This window comes from Trachemys scripta, chromosome 2, assembly GCF_013100865.1.
Source record: "Trachemys scripta elegans isolate TJP31775 chromosome 2, CAS_Tse_1.0, whole genome shotgun sequence".
Lineage (NCBI taxonomy): Eukaryota > Metazoa > Chordata > Testudines > Emydidae > Trachemys > Trachemys scripta.
Window position 1 is genome coordinate 107,057,009 of NC_048299.1, and position 19,239 is coordinate 107,076,247.

At 40.1% G+C, this 19,239-nt stretch overlaps 1 protein-coding gene across 2 annotated transcripts in view; it reads right to left on the bottom strand.

Moving 5' to 3' along the window:
* TMEM245 (transmembrane protein 245) overlaps positions 1 to 19,239 on the bottom strand; it is a 126,581-nt gene that overhangs the window by 81,601 nt on the left and 25,741 nt on the right. The window contains exons 6-7 of one of the 2 annotated variants that reach the window (XM_034761373.1): positions 7,692 to 7,861; positions 1,905 to 1,928 (exon numbers count right to left, since the gene is read on the bottom strand). In XM_034761373.1, the coding sequence (XP_034617264.1) occupies positions 1,905 to 1,928; positions 7,692 to 7,861 (194 nt within the window). The remainder of the gene's footprint in view (positions 1 to 1,904; positions 1,929 to 7,691; positions 7,862 to 19,239) is intronic. The other variant, XM_034761374.1, reaches the window with a different exon arrangement.

The following is a 19,239-nucleotide window of genomic DNA, read 5'->3' on the forward strand; positions in this document are numbered from 1 at the left end:
ACCAAAATTCCTTACTAGCTCAGTGCAGTGTGTGGGTATATTGCAGACATGTAACATCATTCCCAAACAAAAATTCTTCTTCAAGACAACTTATGGTTGCACATACATATTTATAATTTAAAAACACTTGCACATTGTAGTACAGAAACAATCCTTTCAACATCAGGAAATAGAGGATGAAATAAAAACAGTCTAAATGTCAAAAGGTCAGAAGATAGTCAAACTATCCTTTTACTCTAACTGCTCTCCCCCATCCATCTTTCAATAACAAGCCACACAAAGCTTCCTTGCCCCACCCCCCCACCCCCCACCTCACCCTCCGCACACTCCGAGAAACCTCTGGATAGGGAAGTCATTCACTAATTGGTGCTGGAGATGAAACGCTACAGTCCTCATGTTTCAGGCTAAAAATGACCACAACATCTCATGCATTATTCTCCACATATTTTCCATAGAAGACCCCAACTATAATCTCAATTTTACTGTTTGTTACCCAAATTGTTCAAAAAATACCTTTATATCTCCTCCTCCATCCACAGCTCCACTTTGGACTGGATATACAACTCTATCCCTTTCACCCCTCCCCATCACGGGCCAGAGCCATCGTATTCCAGGTACCTACTACAGTCTACAAGGGCATCTGTAGGTTATGTGACTGATCAAAGAGACTACATTACTATATTTTGTACAGGCAACAGTAAACACACAGTTTCTATGCAGTGACAGCTAGTTGGACTCTCTCACCAGTACTGAGATAAATGAGGATAGAGGTTGGTGCTAGAAGTTTAGCTGATTTCCAGTTATTATGGTTTTATTTGTTTTTTTTAAAAAGATACAACCTTTTAACTTACTGCCCTTCATACACGGTGTTTGAACATTTAAATCAACATGTATCTACAACCATTAGTCTATCTTAATGCTTTTCTGTTGGGGAATTTTATGTTTGAGATTTGTATTTTAAAACTTTTGATGCAAGATCTCCCACCTTGATTTTCATACAAGTTCCACTGGCAGCCCTCTCCAGCTCTCTTACTGCTCCTGTGGAGTTGGTATGTTCTAACAGAGTCTAAGGCTTTGTCTAAAATGGGGATTCGCCCAGATTCCAGCCACAGTGGATGCACTAATGTAAATTCCTAGGACAGACAATGAACATTGCAATTTGTAGGAGTGTAGTAGCTTAATCCTGTTTAGAACTGAAGTAAATGAGTTGAAGTACCTCAGCCACACAGGGTGAGTTAAGGATGAAATTGTGTGTCATATGCATTACATGGCTATTTTTTTTCTATGAACTTCATAGAGGGGAAATTATTTTCTTTTAAACTACAGTAGCAGTTTTGGACATTCCACTTGTTGCTGCTTTGGGTGCTCCTCATTTCCTTTAGTAATGATTTAATATGGAGTAATTTGGTGTTTTATATTTCCCTTAAGAAAAAGAAAGTGTGGATTAAGTTGGTGCTTTTGAAGGCAAAAGCCTAATAGCACTGACTAGAGCCACTCATAATGCAAGAGCTACGGAAGTTTCCACTCACATCTTTGTAAACTTACCCTAGTCCTGACCTTCAACACCCTTAAATTCCTCTGAACAGAAAATTCCTACCGAGTCAAATTATGTATTGGCTTTGTTAGTCAGAGATCAAATTTTTCTTAAATCTTAGAATTATTTGAACCCAAGTCCACAAAGGAGAAAGGCTAACGCACTATTCTGCTGTACAAGACATTTAACTAAATGCATTCATTTTATTTAAAAAATATATAGATCAGATGGTGTTATATGACCTCCAGTAGCTTAGACGGGGGGGAAGACGACAATTGGGAGAGAGAACTAAAGAGCAAGACATATTAAAAGCGTTCATGCTGCAAAAAGGAAACAATCCTTTAGTTGGAATCACAATCTCTTTATTTACCTTCTTATTAAGCCAGTGCCACAGCTTGTGGGGGAGGAGAGGGAAGGGAGACAGAAGAGAGAAAAAAAAAGACAAGAAGACAGTGGAAAATTATTGAAGAATGCAGTAATAGTGTGAATAGAAATGAAGGCAGACAGTCATCCACAGAATGAAAATTAAATAATTCCAGACCCAAAGGTAAACTACAGTAGGAAATAGTGAAATCTGTAATACAATAATCTAGGATTTACAAGGAAAATGCATAGGCGTGGCAAAATTCAATTTTTTTAATATATAAATTTCAACAGATATCAATATTTTAAAGCTTTTTTCCTATTTTTATCTTTTTACAATTTCATAGTTGTGGGAAACTATGGGGAGGTAAAACAGTAAATATTTAATGACAGCAGTTATTGAGATTCAAAAAGCTAAAGCTTTATAACCATTAAAACGCAAACTGTTAACATTACATGTCACAATATACAAAGCAAATATCCTTAAATCAATAACTAATAAGTTCAAGCAACATTTTTCTTACCCTGCCTAACAGGAAATTTTGACTATTATCTATGGAAATATTTTTCTGTTGGCTTATGTATGGTGAAATCAATATTTACTAACATTTTCTGATAATCTAATCCTTTCAAGCCTAAATATGCTTAATATTTAGGAAGAGTACAGTTAATGAATATAAACTTCATCAAATTTTTCTAGCATAACTTAACAGCAATAAGCCAGCTATAAATCAGCTATAAATGAATAGTTACAGATTAACAGTAGCAAGCCAAAATTTTACAAATCAGTGCAACACTTGTGAAAGTTCTTTTCTAAAAACAGCGTGATATTTTTATGATATCCAGAATCAGCATCTCATCCACTAGTTTATTGCAATGAGGTTCCAACTTTGACCAAAGATATAGTCTCAAATATATGCAAAGTGTATTTTATGTTACCTATTGTGATACACATGAATTTTATTATCTTATTAGTATTACTGCATTCACACCCAATGAGAATCAGTATGAAAAGAAATATAAAATACATGCATATATTTATATGCATGATGTACAGACCAAGAGGTCATGCAACCAACACTTATTTACATGTGCTTGTCTGCAGTCAGATCATATAAGAAGTTCAGGTGCTAAGCCCTTCTCTGACAAGCAACCATCTACTTTTGTACTGAGAGAAATATTACTCTCTCTCCAATTCCCACCCAAACTACTCAGAGAGACTCATTCTAAGGCCTATTCTTCAATGAGATTTTACTTCAATTCCAGCTATTGGTGACAAGTCACAAATACATCAATGCAAACCCCAAGTGTGGACAATGAAAGCGGCAGCTTGCACCAGTGAAGCTTGAAACCAGGATAAGCTCCATGTAGGATAAGTATAAAATAAAAGAATTAAAATCATCTTAAATTTGGTTAAGAAAAATATATACGTGTTGTAAAGAAAGGCCCTGACTCTTAAGAAGGAAGACCTTGAAAATAATAAGCAATACGGCCAGAAGGAATAAAGTAGGGAGGATGTCGGTCTTAAAATGAGCCAACACAGCCCTTCCCTAACCCACACACCAGTGTTAAAGCCTACGTGAACCCAGGTGCAATGGGAAAACTGTTGGACAGCAAGAAGGAGGGGAGGAAATGGCTTTGGAAGGAAGGTGGTTGTAACTCTTATCTGGATTAAGACTGGAAATAAGAGTGAATTGTCTCAACTTGCTTTTTAACTGAAGCTAGTAATTGGCAATGACATCACTTGTTTGTATAAGTAAACTCTTAAAGGGTCCGTTGCTAATACATGCCTGACCAAGCTGGAGCCTACCAATAGGAGTCTAAGCAACACTGGGTTTAATCCATTTATAAATATCTTGATCAAATGCTTATTAATGTTTTGTTACTGTTTGGATGTAGTATATTGCTTATTGGTTAGGCTTTTGAAGCATGTTTAGAGCAACTGTGTAAGTACCATTTGGCCTTTGGATTTAATAAAAGAATAGTGGTTCCCATATTAATAATTCCAACACCCCATCAGAACAAATTGTGTTTTTTCTTGTTTACAGCTGGGGTTTGCACCAGTGGCTGTCCACCCATAGATGGAATTGGGACACATTCCTAATGTAAACAAGACCTAAGAGAAAATGTTTCAAATAAAACCAAAATTTCAGAACGTAAATTAAAACATGATTAAGCAAGCAACAGGCTTACAATTAAACATAGGCATTCAAAGATTTCCAACAAACAATACACAACAGAAGGTATGCAGTTATCCCATATACTTGTGTGGCTTAGGTACACCTGTTCCTATGGAAACAAGGCATGGAAATGGGAACATGCAAAAGAGCTTCAAAAGTCTCAGCCTCCAGCTTCTGATTTGTTTCCATTCTTTCTTCTCAGGAAATGGGATATTGTATAAGTGAAAAATAAGGTAAGGGGTTTTATAGATTTAACAAAAAAATCTTGCCTTATCTTACTTTCATGGAAACTGGGTAGAAAATTCCCATACGAGTATAAGAACCCCTTCATCATTAAGTACCGAGCAGTGTAAATAGGATAGTTTGATCAGCTACTTTCCCCCCTTAATGGTTATAATAATATGACAGAAGGAAAATTATTGTCCTAGTTCTACCCTGGGAAATTAACATGATACTAGCATAACCTCCCTCATTCAGATTCTCTCTTTTATATCTTCTCCATTCTAAAAGGAATACAACAAACGATAAATAGATAGAATAGCCTGGAAACGGGACTTCCAGTTTTCAGCACTGATAGGCAGGAAAATGTCAATAGCATTAAGTATATGTTCTACACTAAAACTCAGAGTAGGAGACATTACATACCATATGCCTTATTTCCCACTGTAATACTGACAAATGTACCTAAAAATGTTGTTGCTTCTACCCCAGCAGTCAAGTTAGTTTAAAATATATATATATATATATATATATATATGGCCCTTTTTGGTTTAACCCAAATATTTGAGGAAGTAAAATTTAATAAAACTGCATTCACTTTCTCAGTACTTTTTTAGGAAGCTCTTTATATTCATGCTGACATCTCTCTGAAGAAGCTTTATCATGACTATACGTATTTCCATAATCTGGTAAATGTTTCTGCTAAGATGTGTTTGAACTTTAAGACTAGTATGTTGCCTGATGTACACTAACACTTGACTCTGTATGATAAAAGGGCTGTCCAATCAGTTTGTATCATTCACATCAAGTTCTCCTATACTTTATCAAGACTAGTTAAATGACTATATGTATTCAAATACACTAAAAACAATCTTGGCTGCAGTTAATAAAAATACTCACTAGGAAAGGGAATCAGTACAATCCTGATTTATAGCTATCTGGAATGATGTGTGGAATCATTCAGTGGACAGGAAACACCATCTGGAGCCATTAAAGAGCTATCCTTATTAACCCCAACAGAAATAAAACAAAACTATACAATCACCATTTTAAACATTAACTGAAACCAATGATTTTTTTTTAAAGTGTGTGTTAGGGTGAAGCAAACTACTGATTCTGGACTAATTACAAAATGTGAGAGTAAAAATGTACACATTTGTATAAGTATTGCAGGGGCAGAGAGAGGAGAACACCTGGGATCTTTTTTCCCCCTGGAAGCTCCCAACTTCTTGAGATGCTAGCAGCAGCAGGAACAGTGCCAGAAGGAGTAGCACTATGGGACAGTAAAACCAACTTTGCTAAAAACATCTCATTTTCCTAATCAAATTAGGACCTATATGAAATGCACAAGTAGGTTTCATTGCTGCCTCCGGAGCCTCCCAGTTGTCCCTGGTTTATTATTTGTATTATCATAGTGCCTAGGAGCCCAAGTAATGGATCAAAACCTCTTGTGTTAGGCACCGTATAGAACAACAAAGAATCTCTGCCCCAGATTGTCCCTTTGATCTGTTAAGAGAGAGAATAAGCAGCAATGCTTATGTTCCCTTTCCTCATACAGGACTTCTCTCAGGGTGGGGTATGCCCCTCTTCCCTGTAGGAGAAAAAGAGGACCTGTAGTAGGGGGAAAGCTGAACAGCCTACTTTCTCTTTGATCTACCAAGGGGGAGCTAAGGAATGCTTCAAAAGGGAGCTCAGTGCTGAAGACATGCTGAGCTCACTAGCAGCTCTCTCCTGCACCCTCTCTCAGTTGTTTATTAGTTTAACTTAAGAAGGGGAATAAAACTTTCCGAGGCCCCTGCCTAGGCTTACAGATTCTCTTGGGTGGAATGGGACACCTTTCTGCTCTATGCATCTATTGCTCGTGGTAGTGGGACGACTTCTTGGCCCCACCATGAGCCAGACTGTCAGAGGCAAGCATCACCACTATACATTTTAGACAGCTGTTTATGTTAAAAAACAGCAGCAGCCCCGTTTTCTTCACGTTAGAGTCTCTGCTGCTTCCTGGTGCTGAAGCTCAGCCCCCTCCTCTTGCTAACAGAAAGTAGTGAGTATGGCTTCCAGGGAAAGCAGGCCCATATGACCTCCAAACTCTAAGATTAAAATTAAACATACTGCTAAAACAGATTTAAAATGGTTAATCAATTTGCTTTTACTTTTAAATAAAATGAGGATTTGCTATTCTTTTGTCCTTATTACAGTACCACACTATCAAAAGTGTTAGAAATAGACTTAACACCTTTAACTTATATCACATGCTTTCATTTTTTGCAACATTTATTCCAATCTACCACCATAGAATCAACTGTTTCAATACAATCATAAGACTGCAGGAGATGTCAAGAGGTCATCTAGTCCAGTCCCCTGCATTCATAGCAGGCGTAAATATTATCACCTGACAGGTGTTTGTCTAACCTGCTCTTAAAAAAAAAAAAAAAAAAAATCTCCAATGACAGATTCCACAACCTCTCTAAACAATTTATTTCAGTGCTTAACCACCCTGACAGTTAGGAAGTTTTTCCTAATGTCCAACCTAAACCATCAATTTAAGCCTATTGCTTTTTGTCCTATCCTCAGAGCTTAAGGACAAACATTTCTCTCCCTCCTCCTTGCAACAACCTTTTATGTACTTGAAAACTGTTATGTCCCCCCCTCAGTCTTCTCTTCTCAAGACTAAACAAACCAATGTTTTCAATTTTTCCTTGACCTTTAATCATTTTTCTTGCTCACCTCTGGACTTTCTCCAATTTGTGCACATTTTTCCTGAAATGTTGCATCCACTGATTTAGAAAACCAGAAGAAAATAGGCAATGCCGTATTCAGTAGCTTCCCAAGAGAACCCACCCTCACCCTACAGCTTTTTCCCCAGTAAATACACTGGTCTGTTCTACACTATCAAACAGTTGTGTTTAACCATCATGCTTTTGCAGAGTTTAAAGACAAATGTAGCTGAAGTAGCTTAGGTCCTATCTACACAATGAAAAAAATTGCTTTTTAAAAAACAGTTAGCTTAACATGATCAGGATTCCCCTCCCCAAACACCTATGTATATTAAGTTTAGCATCTTCACCATCAGTTAAAAGAAATAGGAAATCCCCATTAACATCCAAGTAGACAATCATGTTAAGCTAACAACTTTAAAGAGCTACTTTTTTTTTTAGTATGTAGACATCTTAGTGTCAAGGAAGCTAAACGTTGTTATAACACGGTTTAAAAATGTGCTATAGCCTTCAAGAGAGCGAGCATAGTCAAGGCGTAGAGTATACTTATACATAATGAACAATGTGCTTATGAGTGGCAGACACTTATTTTAGAGTTATGGATTTCTAGAGTGCAGTTTACAAAGAATAAAGAAAATTTTATTCAGAATTATGGCTTAAGAAAATAAATTGAAATACCTTACTGTCAAGTTTTAGCATGACCCTTCCAAGTCCTCTGATTGGCCGTGGAGCGAGAGCCTCCTGCCGCTCCTTCACAAAGTTTTCCAGAACATGCCACCAACGACTACAACGTTTCGCCATGAAGTTTACAACTCCAAAGTGGACCACAAATTTTTTAACAACCCAAACTGTAATTAAAAAAAAAGAGGGAGAACAGATTAGGGATTTAAGAAGTGCATCACATCAGGGTTTTTCACTCCATTGTGAGAGATTGTTAGAAAAATCAAATTGTTTTAATTAAAACTCCTCACCACAAACAGTACTAAAACTAAACATCAACTTTTTAAAAACAGGTGGCCATTTACTTGCAGAAAAACATGTTCAGCCATCTGAAATTTTAATTCCAGATGGACAGCACCTCCATATAGCACCATTATGGAGGTTATAGTTCATATCAAGGCCTGATGGAAATAGGTGCAATTCCACAGATTGTATGAATGGCACTAAATTGTGTAGCTACACATAACATTGACAAATATAATAAAATCTTAGACAAGAGGCAAACTTTTCTCCCTTAGAATTCCTAAAACTTTAGGCCTTCTATAATGTTAAATCTCTCTTTCCTCTTAGGCAAAATAACAGTGTATATCTATTTATACATATAATGTTCAGAATAGGAATTGCTATATGTAAGCTTGCAACCAAACTCATTAGAACGATCCTGATTTCATTTGCTTTTAAGTCACTAAAAAGAAGTTCTTCTTTGGAACTGAAACTGCATCTCAACTCAAAGATGATTATAGGAACTTTCAGTAAAATCCATACACAGCTTGAATTAGGCAAATACAAGGAATACTTTTCCTTTATGGAAAAAAACTAAATCAGTAAGATCATATTGTGCACACAGCTGATTTGCAACATCAAATATGTCTCAAGACTGCTAGGTAAATTAGAAAAAAAAATGTAAAGTTACAGTTCAGCGAAAAAATGATCACTTCAGTTCAAGAGCAATAAAAAAATTTTGGTTAGGATTTTAATTAATTATGACTTGTACTACAGGAGATCTGTAACTCCATATTGCTAGTGCCATGTTTTTCTTTTACAAAATACATTTTAAAAAAAGAGTGGTGGAGAAAAACCACAGACATACAATTCGACAACTCCAAAAAGAGTTTATAACTCTGCAAATCTTCAATATTCCTTTTACTCAATTACATCGTGTATCAGCTGCAACACCCTGTGTTTCTCTTCTAAAATAAGAGGAAGATAAAAGAGAAAGTTACTCACCTTGAGCAGTAACTGAAGTTTTTCAAGATGTGTCTCCCTATGGGTGCTCCACTGTAAGTGCGGCAACATCTCCTGCACCTCAGATCAGAGATCTTCACCAGCAGTGCCTGTCAGACCGCACATGCATACCTCCTGCATATATATATAGCACTGTGTGTCCAGCCATCCGCCTAATTCCTTCTCTGCTGCAGAGCTTATGTTTCAGCTCCAAAGCAGAGGGGAGGAGGACGGGTAGTGGAGCACACATACCTTAAAGAACCTCAGTTACTGCACAGGGTAGGTAACCTTCCTCTTCAAGTGATGTCCCGAAGGGGGCTCCATTGTAGATGATTAGATAGCAGGGCCCCTAATTGGAACGCTGGAGCTTCAGAGTGGCACTTACTGTCCTATCACCTGCAGTGTGTCCTAGTAGAGTATCTGCTGTGATGTCCTGAGTAATGGCATGGTGATAGCTAAAAGCATCCACTGATGCCCATGTGGCCACTTTGCAAATGTCAACATTACTGAGAAAGGCAATCAAGGTGAAGAGCGAGTGGATGGAATATGCTCTAGTTCCAGGAGGACGTTGTCAATTGTGTAGTTGGTAGGACAGATGTATATACTGCGAGATCAACTTGGAAAGGGGTTGCTTAGAGATGGCCACACCTTTATCTTTGGGCTGTTGAGAAGAATAAGCATGGCGATTTATTAAAAGATTTTGGTCTGCGTAGAAAGCTAATGCTCATCTGACATTCAGGGTGTGCAATGTTGCCTGTTCAGGGACCGCCACCTTGTTGTGATGAAGGGGCTTGAGTGTTCCAATAATCCTCAGAGCTATGTTGGTCGGGGGCTTCATGTTCCTGGTAGGGTCTCCGAAGGGGAGCAGATCTGAAGTGAGGTCCCAGACAAAGCACTCTCTAATCCACCAAGTCCTCAACAGTGGATCAGGTGGAAGAGGGTCCTCGGATCTCAACGGTTGTGAAAGCAGATGAAGACTGAAGTTAGAGATCTCTAATCAACTCGGACTTTCCCTGCCACTATGCCCCAGACCTCCAGCTTGTCATGATTGTGTGGTCGCTGTAGGTGCACCAGCTTCCCCACATTAAAAGAAGTCACATGCAAGCTTCTAACATAGGAAAAACATCTTTCCAACCTTCCAAGCCCTGCGGCGACAGACTAGTGGTGGCGGCGACAGCATTAGTGAATTGGACAGTCCCTCACCATTAGTCTATATGTAGGTGGTGGTAGCTGGATGGTCGTCTGCCACCTGGACTGAGACGTGTGTAATTTGGCAGTGGCTATTGTTACCGAGCAGTCCTCTTTAGGATCCCCTTTGCTAAACCCACATGGGGAGAGGACTACAAAGGGTGCCCTAAACCTAGGCTGTCTCACCCACTCCTGGCTGGATTACCACATCCAATGAGATCACTCTGCCTGCGGTCGGAACTATAAAAGACAGTGACTTTCACTGCATGTAATGTTCGCACCCTGATAGGTAACAAAGAATGTATGACCGGAAAGAAGAAGAACTGCTATTGTCGCCAGGGAACTTCTGAGATAACACACTGATGTCACTACCCTGAGTGAGACAAGGTGCACGGATGAAGGTCAACTGAGAGAAGGAGGTGAAAGCTACACCTTTTTCAGGAAAGAGAAATCTGCAGAGGACAGGGGCACTCATGGTGTCAGTTCTGCAATTAAGAATAAGTTTGTCAGTCAGCTTACAGAACTTCCTGTAGGACTCAATGAACCTCTTATGACTCTTCATCTTAAGCTCAGCAACAACCAGTCTGCTGCTGTCATCAGCGCGTAAGCTCCAAACACTCAATGCTGACAAGTATATCAAGGAACAATTCTATACAGATCTTGACCAACATTCCCAAGAACAAGATCATTCTCCTCGAAGATTTTAAATGCTAGAGTCGGGCATGAGTCAGATCTCTGGAATGGCACGATTAGAAAAGGCCAATCCAACAGCATCCTCCTCCTGAGCAAATGCATAGACCATCACCTGGTCATCACAAACACCATCTTTAAACAAGAAGTGAGAAGTATAAGACCACCTGGACCCTCGGTCCAGGCATTGGCACCTTGACTATGTTATTGTCAGAGCTCGAGATCGGAAGGGTGTCCGCATCACGAGGGAGATGCATGGAACCAATGACTGTTGGACAGACCATGGCCTTGTTAGATCTATCATGAACTTCTAGATCACTTCAAGGCATCGTAAGCAGGCAAACTCAGTATGAAAGAAATTCAATGTCAGATCCCTTCAAGACATAGTGAGTCAGGACAAATTTCAGCAGTGTCTCCAAAGAGAGGTTTGCCACTATTTCTACAGCTGATGACTATAATGAAAAATTTCTGGAAGGGATTAAAGGCTGCCATTCTCTCAGCATGTGCTGAGACCATCAGCTATGTCACTTGCGATCACCATTGATGAGAATGATGCTGAGATTCAGGGCTTGCTCGACGGGAAAAGAAAAACTCATCTCTTATGGCAAAAAGACATATTACACAGGCAGACAAAAAAAAAAAAAAAAAAAGAGAGTCATACAAGCAACGAAGGCTAAAGCCAAAGGGAAAAGCTGCAGCATCAAAAACAAGTGGTGGTAAGAAAGGACCAAGGAGCTTGAGCTGATTAAAAAAAAACCAAACATGACAGGAGGATCTTTTTTTCAGGCAATAAAGGCCATTTACAGTCCCGGCTCCCATGGTCCCACACCACTCTGAGTCAAAGATGGGTTGAGGTATTTTAAGGACAGCAAAGCCATCAAAGCCAGGTGGAAGGATCATTTTGAGTCATTCCTGAGCAGTGAGTCAACTGTCTCTGATGCCACTATTGAATCTATACCTCAACAACATGAAAGAATCTCTTGTTGACCCCGCTGACGTCGAAAAAGTAACACAAGCCATTATACAAACCAAGAAAAACAAGGCAGCAGCACCAAATGGCATAATACCTGAAGTCTACAAGTTTGGAGGTGAAGAACTGGTGAGGAAGCTCCAGAAACGTTTTCTTCATATCTGGTATAATGAGAAGATTCCAGAAGACCTGAGAAATGCCAACACTCGCAATCTTCAAGAAAGATAAGTCAATTTCAACATTCCAACTTACCTTGCTATCTGCAGCAGGGAAAATTCTAGCCCGTACCCTCTTAAACCGATGACTTTGCTTTGCTGAGGAAATATTGCCAGAATCTCTGCAGTTTTAGACCATCCCACGGGACAACTGACATGATCTTTGTTTCCCATCAAATCCAGGAAAAAGTCTCGGGAGTAAAATCAGGACACATACATGGCCTTCATCGATTTGATAAAGGCCTTCGACTCAGTCAATTTTGAAGCCTTCTGGAAGGTGCTGGCCAGATTTGGCTGACCTCCAAAATTTATTAAGGTCCTAAGGCTTCTTCATGATCAGATGACTGCCACCGTTCTCTGTAATGGCCTGGAGACAGACCCTTTCATCATCAAAACTGAGATTAAACAAGGATGCGTTATTGCCCCAACCCTGTTCTCCATCGATTTAGCAGTCATTTTGGTCCTCGTTAAAGACCTCCTCCCCAATGGAGTTGACATTCAATACAGAATGGATGAGCGGGTTTTTAAATCTTCAACGTTTCTGCTTGAAACGTAACGCCTTCAGGGCGTCCATTACTGACCTTCAGTATGCTGACGACTGTGCCAGCCTCGCGTACACTGAGAATGATCTTCAGTCCAAACTGGATATTTTTGCACAAGCTTACTGAAGCCTAGGACTCTCACTCAATATTGAGAGGACTGATGTTTTCCCATCAGCCTGCTTCAGGCCATGCACATAACCCACCACAAATCACTATTGAGGAACAGACTTTGGAAACAAGAGAGTCTTCTTCTACCTCGGTAGCCAACTTCCTCAAAATGTAAAAAAAAACAGTGAGCTCCAGCACAGGATCCAGTGTGCAAGTGCTTCCTTTGGGTAATTGCTCCGACGTGTTTTCACGAACCGTGACCTACAGCAAGACACCAAGATCCAGGTCTATAAGACAACTGTTATTCCTACACTCCTTTATGGATGCTAAACCTGGGTGACTTAACAGAACCTCAAGAGTCTGGAAAAGTACCACCAATGATGCCTCCAGAAGATCCTTTGCATCAAGTAGTAAGATCACTGCACTACCGCCAGCATCCTCACTGAAACCAATGTCACCAACATTGAAGCAATGATCCTCATACATCAACTCTGCTGAGCTGGACATTGGGTGGGGATGCCAGACTCTCATCTTCAAAACAAGTGCTCTATTCTCAGCTCACCCATGGTCAGAGGTCCTGTGATGGTCACAGGAAACACTACAGAGACACAAAGTGTATCTCAAGAAAACTGATATGGACATCACAAGCTGGGACGAGCAAACCACCAACCGACCTCAATGGCGCCACATCCTCCTTCAGGCAATGGTCCGCTTTAGGGAGAAGCGCCTTGCCCTCAAAGCTGAAAAGAGAGAGAAGGAAGAAAAGAAGGGAAAAAAAAGAACTCTCCCCCAGCAAGCAGCTGACTCACTAGGAAATGTCTGTACATACTGCAGGCAGACCTGTGGTTCCAGGATCGGACTCTTGAGTTATCTCAGGACCCATATGTAAATTTGTGGCAGAGATCATCCTTGAATCAAGATCACCGATGATGATGAAGCAATGTTGCCTCCGCTTGGTTGCTGTGCGGCTTTGAAAAGAAATTTAGATGGAAAGAGGATGGTACTTTGAGTAAAAATTTGGGATGTATCGTAATCATGTCTTTATTAAAAACTGAACACTGGGTATGCCATAAGAGCTTCAATTTCTCCAACCCGTCGAGTAAAGGTGCTAGCAACAAGAAATGCTGTTTACATAGATAACAGAACATAGGAGCATGTTGCCATTGGTTCAAAATGGAAGTCTAGTAGAGTATAGGACAAGGCTGGGGTCCCAAGCCTGGATTAGATCCTATACGTGAGGGTAAAGTCCTTTAGGAAATGTTTCATGAGCAGGTGAGTGAAGACGGAGTGTCTATCTATCTGGTAGTGAAAGGTTGTGATGGCTGACAAACAGACACGAATGGAGCTTGTGAATAACCCCAATCGTTTTAAGAATGGGTTCATGAGAAGGGTCACTGAAGAGGGAAGGAATATCCTTCTTTGATCTCTAGAATCTACTTGTCTGAGGTAATTAGTCCCCATGATGGAAAGAAAGGGGCTAAGTGGCTGCCAGACTGGTGGGATGTTGGAGATGGTTGATGTCACTGAAACAGGGGAGGCCTCTCAGGGCCTCGAGCTCACCTTCAAAATTGTTGTTTGGTTGAAGGTGTGTGAGAGGTAGTCCTTTGAGGAGTCTTATGTCTGTGCTTGGTAGGGGACTTCTGCTGACAGCACCGAGTATCGTAGTGCCAATCGGGAGTGTATTGTGAGCAACCCATCGCTCTCTCAGCATTTACACTCTAGTGCTGAAGAGACACCCAAGGAAATATCAATTTCCCCTGCAATCCTACCCACATGAGTCCTTAAGGGAGTGTAGGGATTCATCTGTATGCTCCACAAATAATTTGGGGCCCTCAAAGGCTAGGTCTTCAACAGTGGTTTGTACCTCCTTAGGAAGGCCAGAGAGGTGCAGCCATGATGCCAACCTCATGACTACGGCAGTTACAATGGAACAGGCAGCAGTATCTGCAGAATCCAAAGAGGCTTGTACAGCTGTATGGGCCAAGAGGTGTCCTTTGGATACAAGCGGCTGGAGTTTTTTTTTTTGTTGGTTTTTTTTTTTTTTTTTTTGTTATCAGGAAGGTCTTGGCAGAGTTCCTGTAATTTAGATTAGTTGAGGTAATTGTACTTAGCCATGAGAGCCTCGGAATTGGATATTCAGAATTGAAGGCCACATAGATCCAATTGCTTCCAGTCTCTGCCATGACAGGTGAGTCGAGATTGTTATTGGCATCCTGTTTCTTGTATGGCATTGACAACTAAGGAATTTGGGGTGAGTCGAGAAAAAAAATTCCAAGGCTTTTGTGGGAACATAATATTTTTGTCCACCCACTTGCAGGTTGATGGGATGGACGCTGGGGTCTGCCAGAGCACTTTGGCAGGATCGAGAAGGGCCTCAGTGACAGGGAGGGCTATTTTGAAGGAGGAAGATGTGTGCAGGATGCCAAGCAGCTTATGTTTTGATCTTTCACTTCCTCCAAAGGAATCTGGAGGGATTCTGCAATCCTACAAAACGCCTGGAAATGTTTGAAGTCAGCAGCAGTAGGAGATGGAGGCATGATAGCCTCATCAGGGGAAAGAAGAAGTGGAATGGCGGTGGAATTTCCTCCTCCTGTGCTTCCTCCTTAACTGCTACAGAGAGAGGGTCAACCTCTGGTGGTCCAGAGACCGACAGAGAAGGCAAAAATGTAGGCCTCCAGCTTTGCTCTATGGGAGGTTTCCCAAACTATGCTCTGTACATGGCCCAAGGATCCCAGTACGGCCAATGTTGAGGGAGCGGCACATGGGGTTGCATCCATGACGGACAATACCAGGGCCCTGGTCTGCTTGTGGATTGTGAGGATGTGTAGAGGAAGTCTTTTGAGCCTATCTCAAGTATGAGGGTGGGATGGAGTACTCCTCATCCTCCTCTGCGTTGCTCGGAAAGGGGAGGTGCCGTCCTCGGAGGAGAAAGGGAAGAATGGTGAGAGTCCAGAGAGAGGGACTGAAGTGGAGGAAGGTCGTGCCTGAGCAGTGGTGACTCAGGCACAGAGATAGGTAGGTCCTTGGCGTATCTGAACTCTTAGGGAGGAGGGAGGAGCACCATCAGTACCGGCATGTAATCAGTGCTGAGGGAGAGGTGCATTCCCCTGAGCAGCCAGTAGATGGTGTGGAAGGCTTGCTTGGTGAATAGGACTTGCTCGGTGCTGAAATGGACATCGCGGCAGCAGGGCTGTCGATGCCGCAATACCCACAGTTAGTTTGGTCAGGACAGTTGGCACTGTTCTTGAAGGTCTTGTGTCTCTTTCCCCAGCACCGAGAGACAGTGCCGAGGGCTGCAGGTTTGCCCAGTTAAGGTCTTTGCTTAGCTCCGGTATCTGAGGTACTCGGACGGGCCCTGGAGCTATGTCCCCTCTCCAAAGATGTCAAGGCAACCAACCCTGCAGGAAATGGTGTTCTGACAGGCAGTGTCTCAGAGGGTGATGAGGGAGCTCATTTATTTCTCTTCAGAGCGGAAAAGAGAAGATTTTCTTTTAGAAGGGCATGGCAAATGAGGATCGGTGGACAATCTAGTGGAGTGTGAGTGCCATGCAGGGAAAGCGTCCAGGTCAGCGTCATATGCAGGACGCAGAGATTTCTCCATGAGAAGTCCCAACTGAATGTCCCAGTCTTTTCTGAACCTGGCAGTGAGGTTGTGGCAGTGAGCATGCTTTTATGTCCCTCTCTCAGGCAGCAAATGCCCTGTGGATGACCGTCCATTACCAGGAAGGCAAACCAGGAGGAAACGCACCTCTTAAACCCGGGAGATACACGCATAAGGGTGAGGAAAAAAACTTCCTGGTCGGGAAGCAGGAAACAAAAAGCTAAGCTACAAACTAACAAGGAGGGTAGGAAGCATAAAAGCGATTTAAAAAAAAAAAAAAAAAAAAAGACAGGATGAAAAGGGAGGAAATAACTACTAAACTACAACAGGTAAGGCACTATCTAACTGGACAAAAGGAGAAGCAAGCTCTGTTGTGGATTCCGTCCCAGACCAAGGGCAGTAGAGAAGGAACTGGGGACAACAGTGCTATATTTTTTATACTTTATATATCTATCTACACACACACAGCTCCTGGCACAAGATGAGGGAGGTGCACATGTGCGGTTCGAGAGCCACTGATGATTATCTCCAATCCGAGGCCGCACCTACAGTGGAGCACATATAGTGACATGACTCAAAGAAGAATCAAAAATTCATGCAAGTACAATTTTAATTTGGCAATTAAAATAATGCAAATCAAATAGTGCAAAAGTTCATGTTCCCACAGAATGTTAATCCACATTGTAGATAAAGTGATTTGTACTTCACCTCTGCTTATATTAAATACTTTTAAAAATTATACCATGTGAGTTAACATTGATATGTTGATCTTAAAGCTTTTACATTTCTTGATTAATTTACTTTGCAGCCTCAACACTGCATTAAACAGTTTTTTGCATTTAACACACTCTATTTAAAAACCCAACTCATTGCTGTGACTGATATTCCAGAACCATTAATTTAAAAAAAAAATTGAAGTAATTTTTTTTTTTTTTTTTTAAATCAAGTCATGAACAGAACCATCACCTGTGGACTACTTCTTATTGTAGATTAGTTTTGCCACAAGGCAGCAATGCTGAATGTCAAAAAATGGATCAATTAAAGTGAATGCAAAGATTTATTTAAATTTGTTCACTTAATGCACCAAACCGAAAATCCTTTGAGGTAAATGGTTGTGTTGAAATCAGTATCCTAAAGCAACCACAGGCCTCTATGCAACAACATTAAAAACTTATTCACTGCAACAGTATAGAAATTTTTGAATAGTCTAACAAATCATGTTAATATTTAATAAAACTCTTATAATGTTCATTCAAAAACTCCTCCAAATTAGATGCAGTATCTATTGACAAACACTACAAAAAATAAACCCTCAACATGCCTTCTTTTGGAAATATCTAGATACACAAAATGTCATCGCCCTAAAGGTCAAATTTTAATGTCTACAGGGAGTTTATCAAAGTTCAACAAAAGACTTATCTGTAAACCTTTTCTGTAAGCTTATGCTCTTGCTCACAAATAGAGTAATTTATTTTACAATTTCTCCAAGCTTTGCTTTTACTTACTATTGGCTCCACCATGTGGCAAACTTGTGTACTGCATTAACAATTAAATATCTTGCTAGACTTAAGTACCAATAAATGTCCAAAAATAAAGAATATATTCCACACATTCCAAAATGCTAAATTTTACCAAAAACTCCCAAGCATTAGTTCCTAGAACAATTGACAAAAGCATATCAGAAGGCTCCATGCATATTTGTGGTATAGTAGTCAGATCTTGTTAATACAGAAAAGAGTAAATCCAATGAAAGCAGAAGAATCCTAATTAGGAAAAGAGGAAAAATAGCTACCCACAAGGTATAGCAAGAAAGTTAAAGTAGTATAAAGGAAGTGAACATGAGCTGCAAAAGGGGTAGAATAAAAAGGGAAAAAAACAGAACAAGGGAACAAATTAATAGAGGAGTCAGCCTATTTTCACACGCATGCGACACTTAATAAAAGTTTCAGATGTTTCACGACTGGTCTTCTGTTTAAATTTTAAACTAAAATTCTTCTTGCCCCTCTATGTTTTACGAAAAAAATTGCCACCACCCTGAACAAAGTAAATCTAAGAGAACATCATTCTTCTGAAGTGTAAGTGAACTGAATGGGAAGTGTTTACAGTATCAAGACATTTCGGAAACACGGAGTAGCATTTAGTCACAGCCCTCTCTATTCTGGGAAAATCAAGCCCTCTCTATACAAATATCTTTTCCTATAATGCAAGAACATTTTTTCCTTTCACAATGGTCTCTTCTAGCATTATCTATTAGATTTATTGATTAAGTCATAAATGGGCGGCGTAATTATAAACTGCACCAAACCTAGAACAGTGAATCATTAAGTTGTATAGGGTAAACTAGAACCACTGGGCTGTCTGTCAAAGGAGGGGTTTTAAAAACAAACAGAATAACTTTATATTGATTGGAAATACGAATGTTACTAAACAAAAACAATACTCTGTATCAGTGACCTGTCGGTTTCATTACTTATCATTCCCCCATCTTTACTTTGTTTTCATCCATGTCATTGTTAAAAATGTTAAATAGAATAGGGTCAAAACTATAAGAACATTTACAATTACACTGGATGTGATCTACCCATTTCTAAAAGGAATAACGTCCATACTTCAAAAGCTAGTCTCAACTTACAAGGGTTAGGGGAAAAAATTCCTTCATGGGCAAGTTATTCCATAACTGATCATTATAGAGTTTCTTAATGCTCTGGAAAATATCTGATTTTGGATATTTTTCAGACAGGAAACTATAAACCACTTTTCTTCTCCAAATCAAGGGTGAAACATTTTAGTGCTGAAGGAAGATCATTCTTGGTGGTAGGCCACGTTTCTGAAAGTGGCTATCCACAAAAATATGCTGAAACACAAACCTACCATTTTTAGAAAGAGTTGGAACAGGCACCTCTTTGCTCACACTTTGCCAACTGACTGAATTCTCAATTGAATTGTCTGATTAAGAGATGAAGGCAGC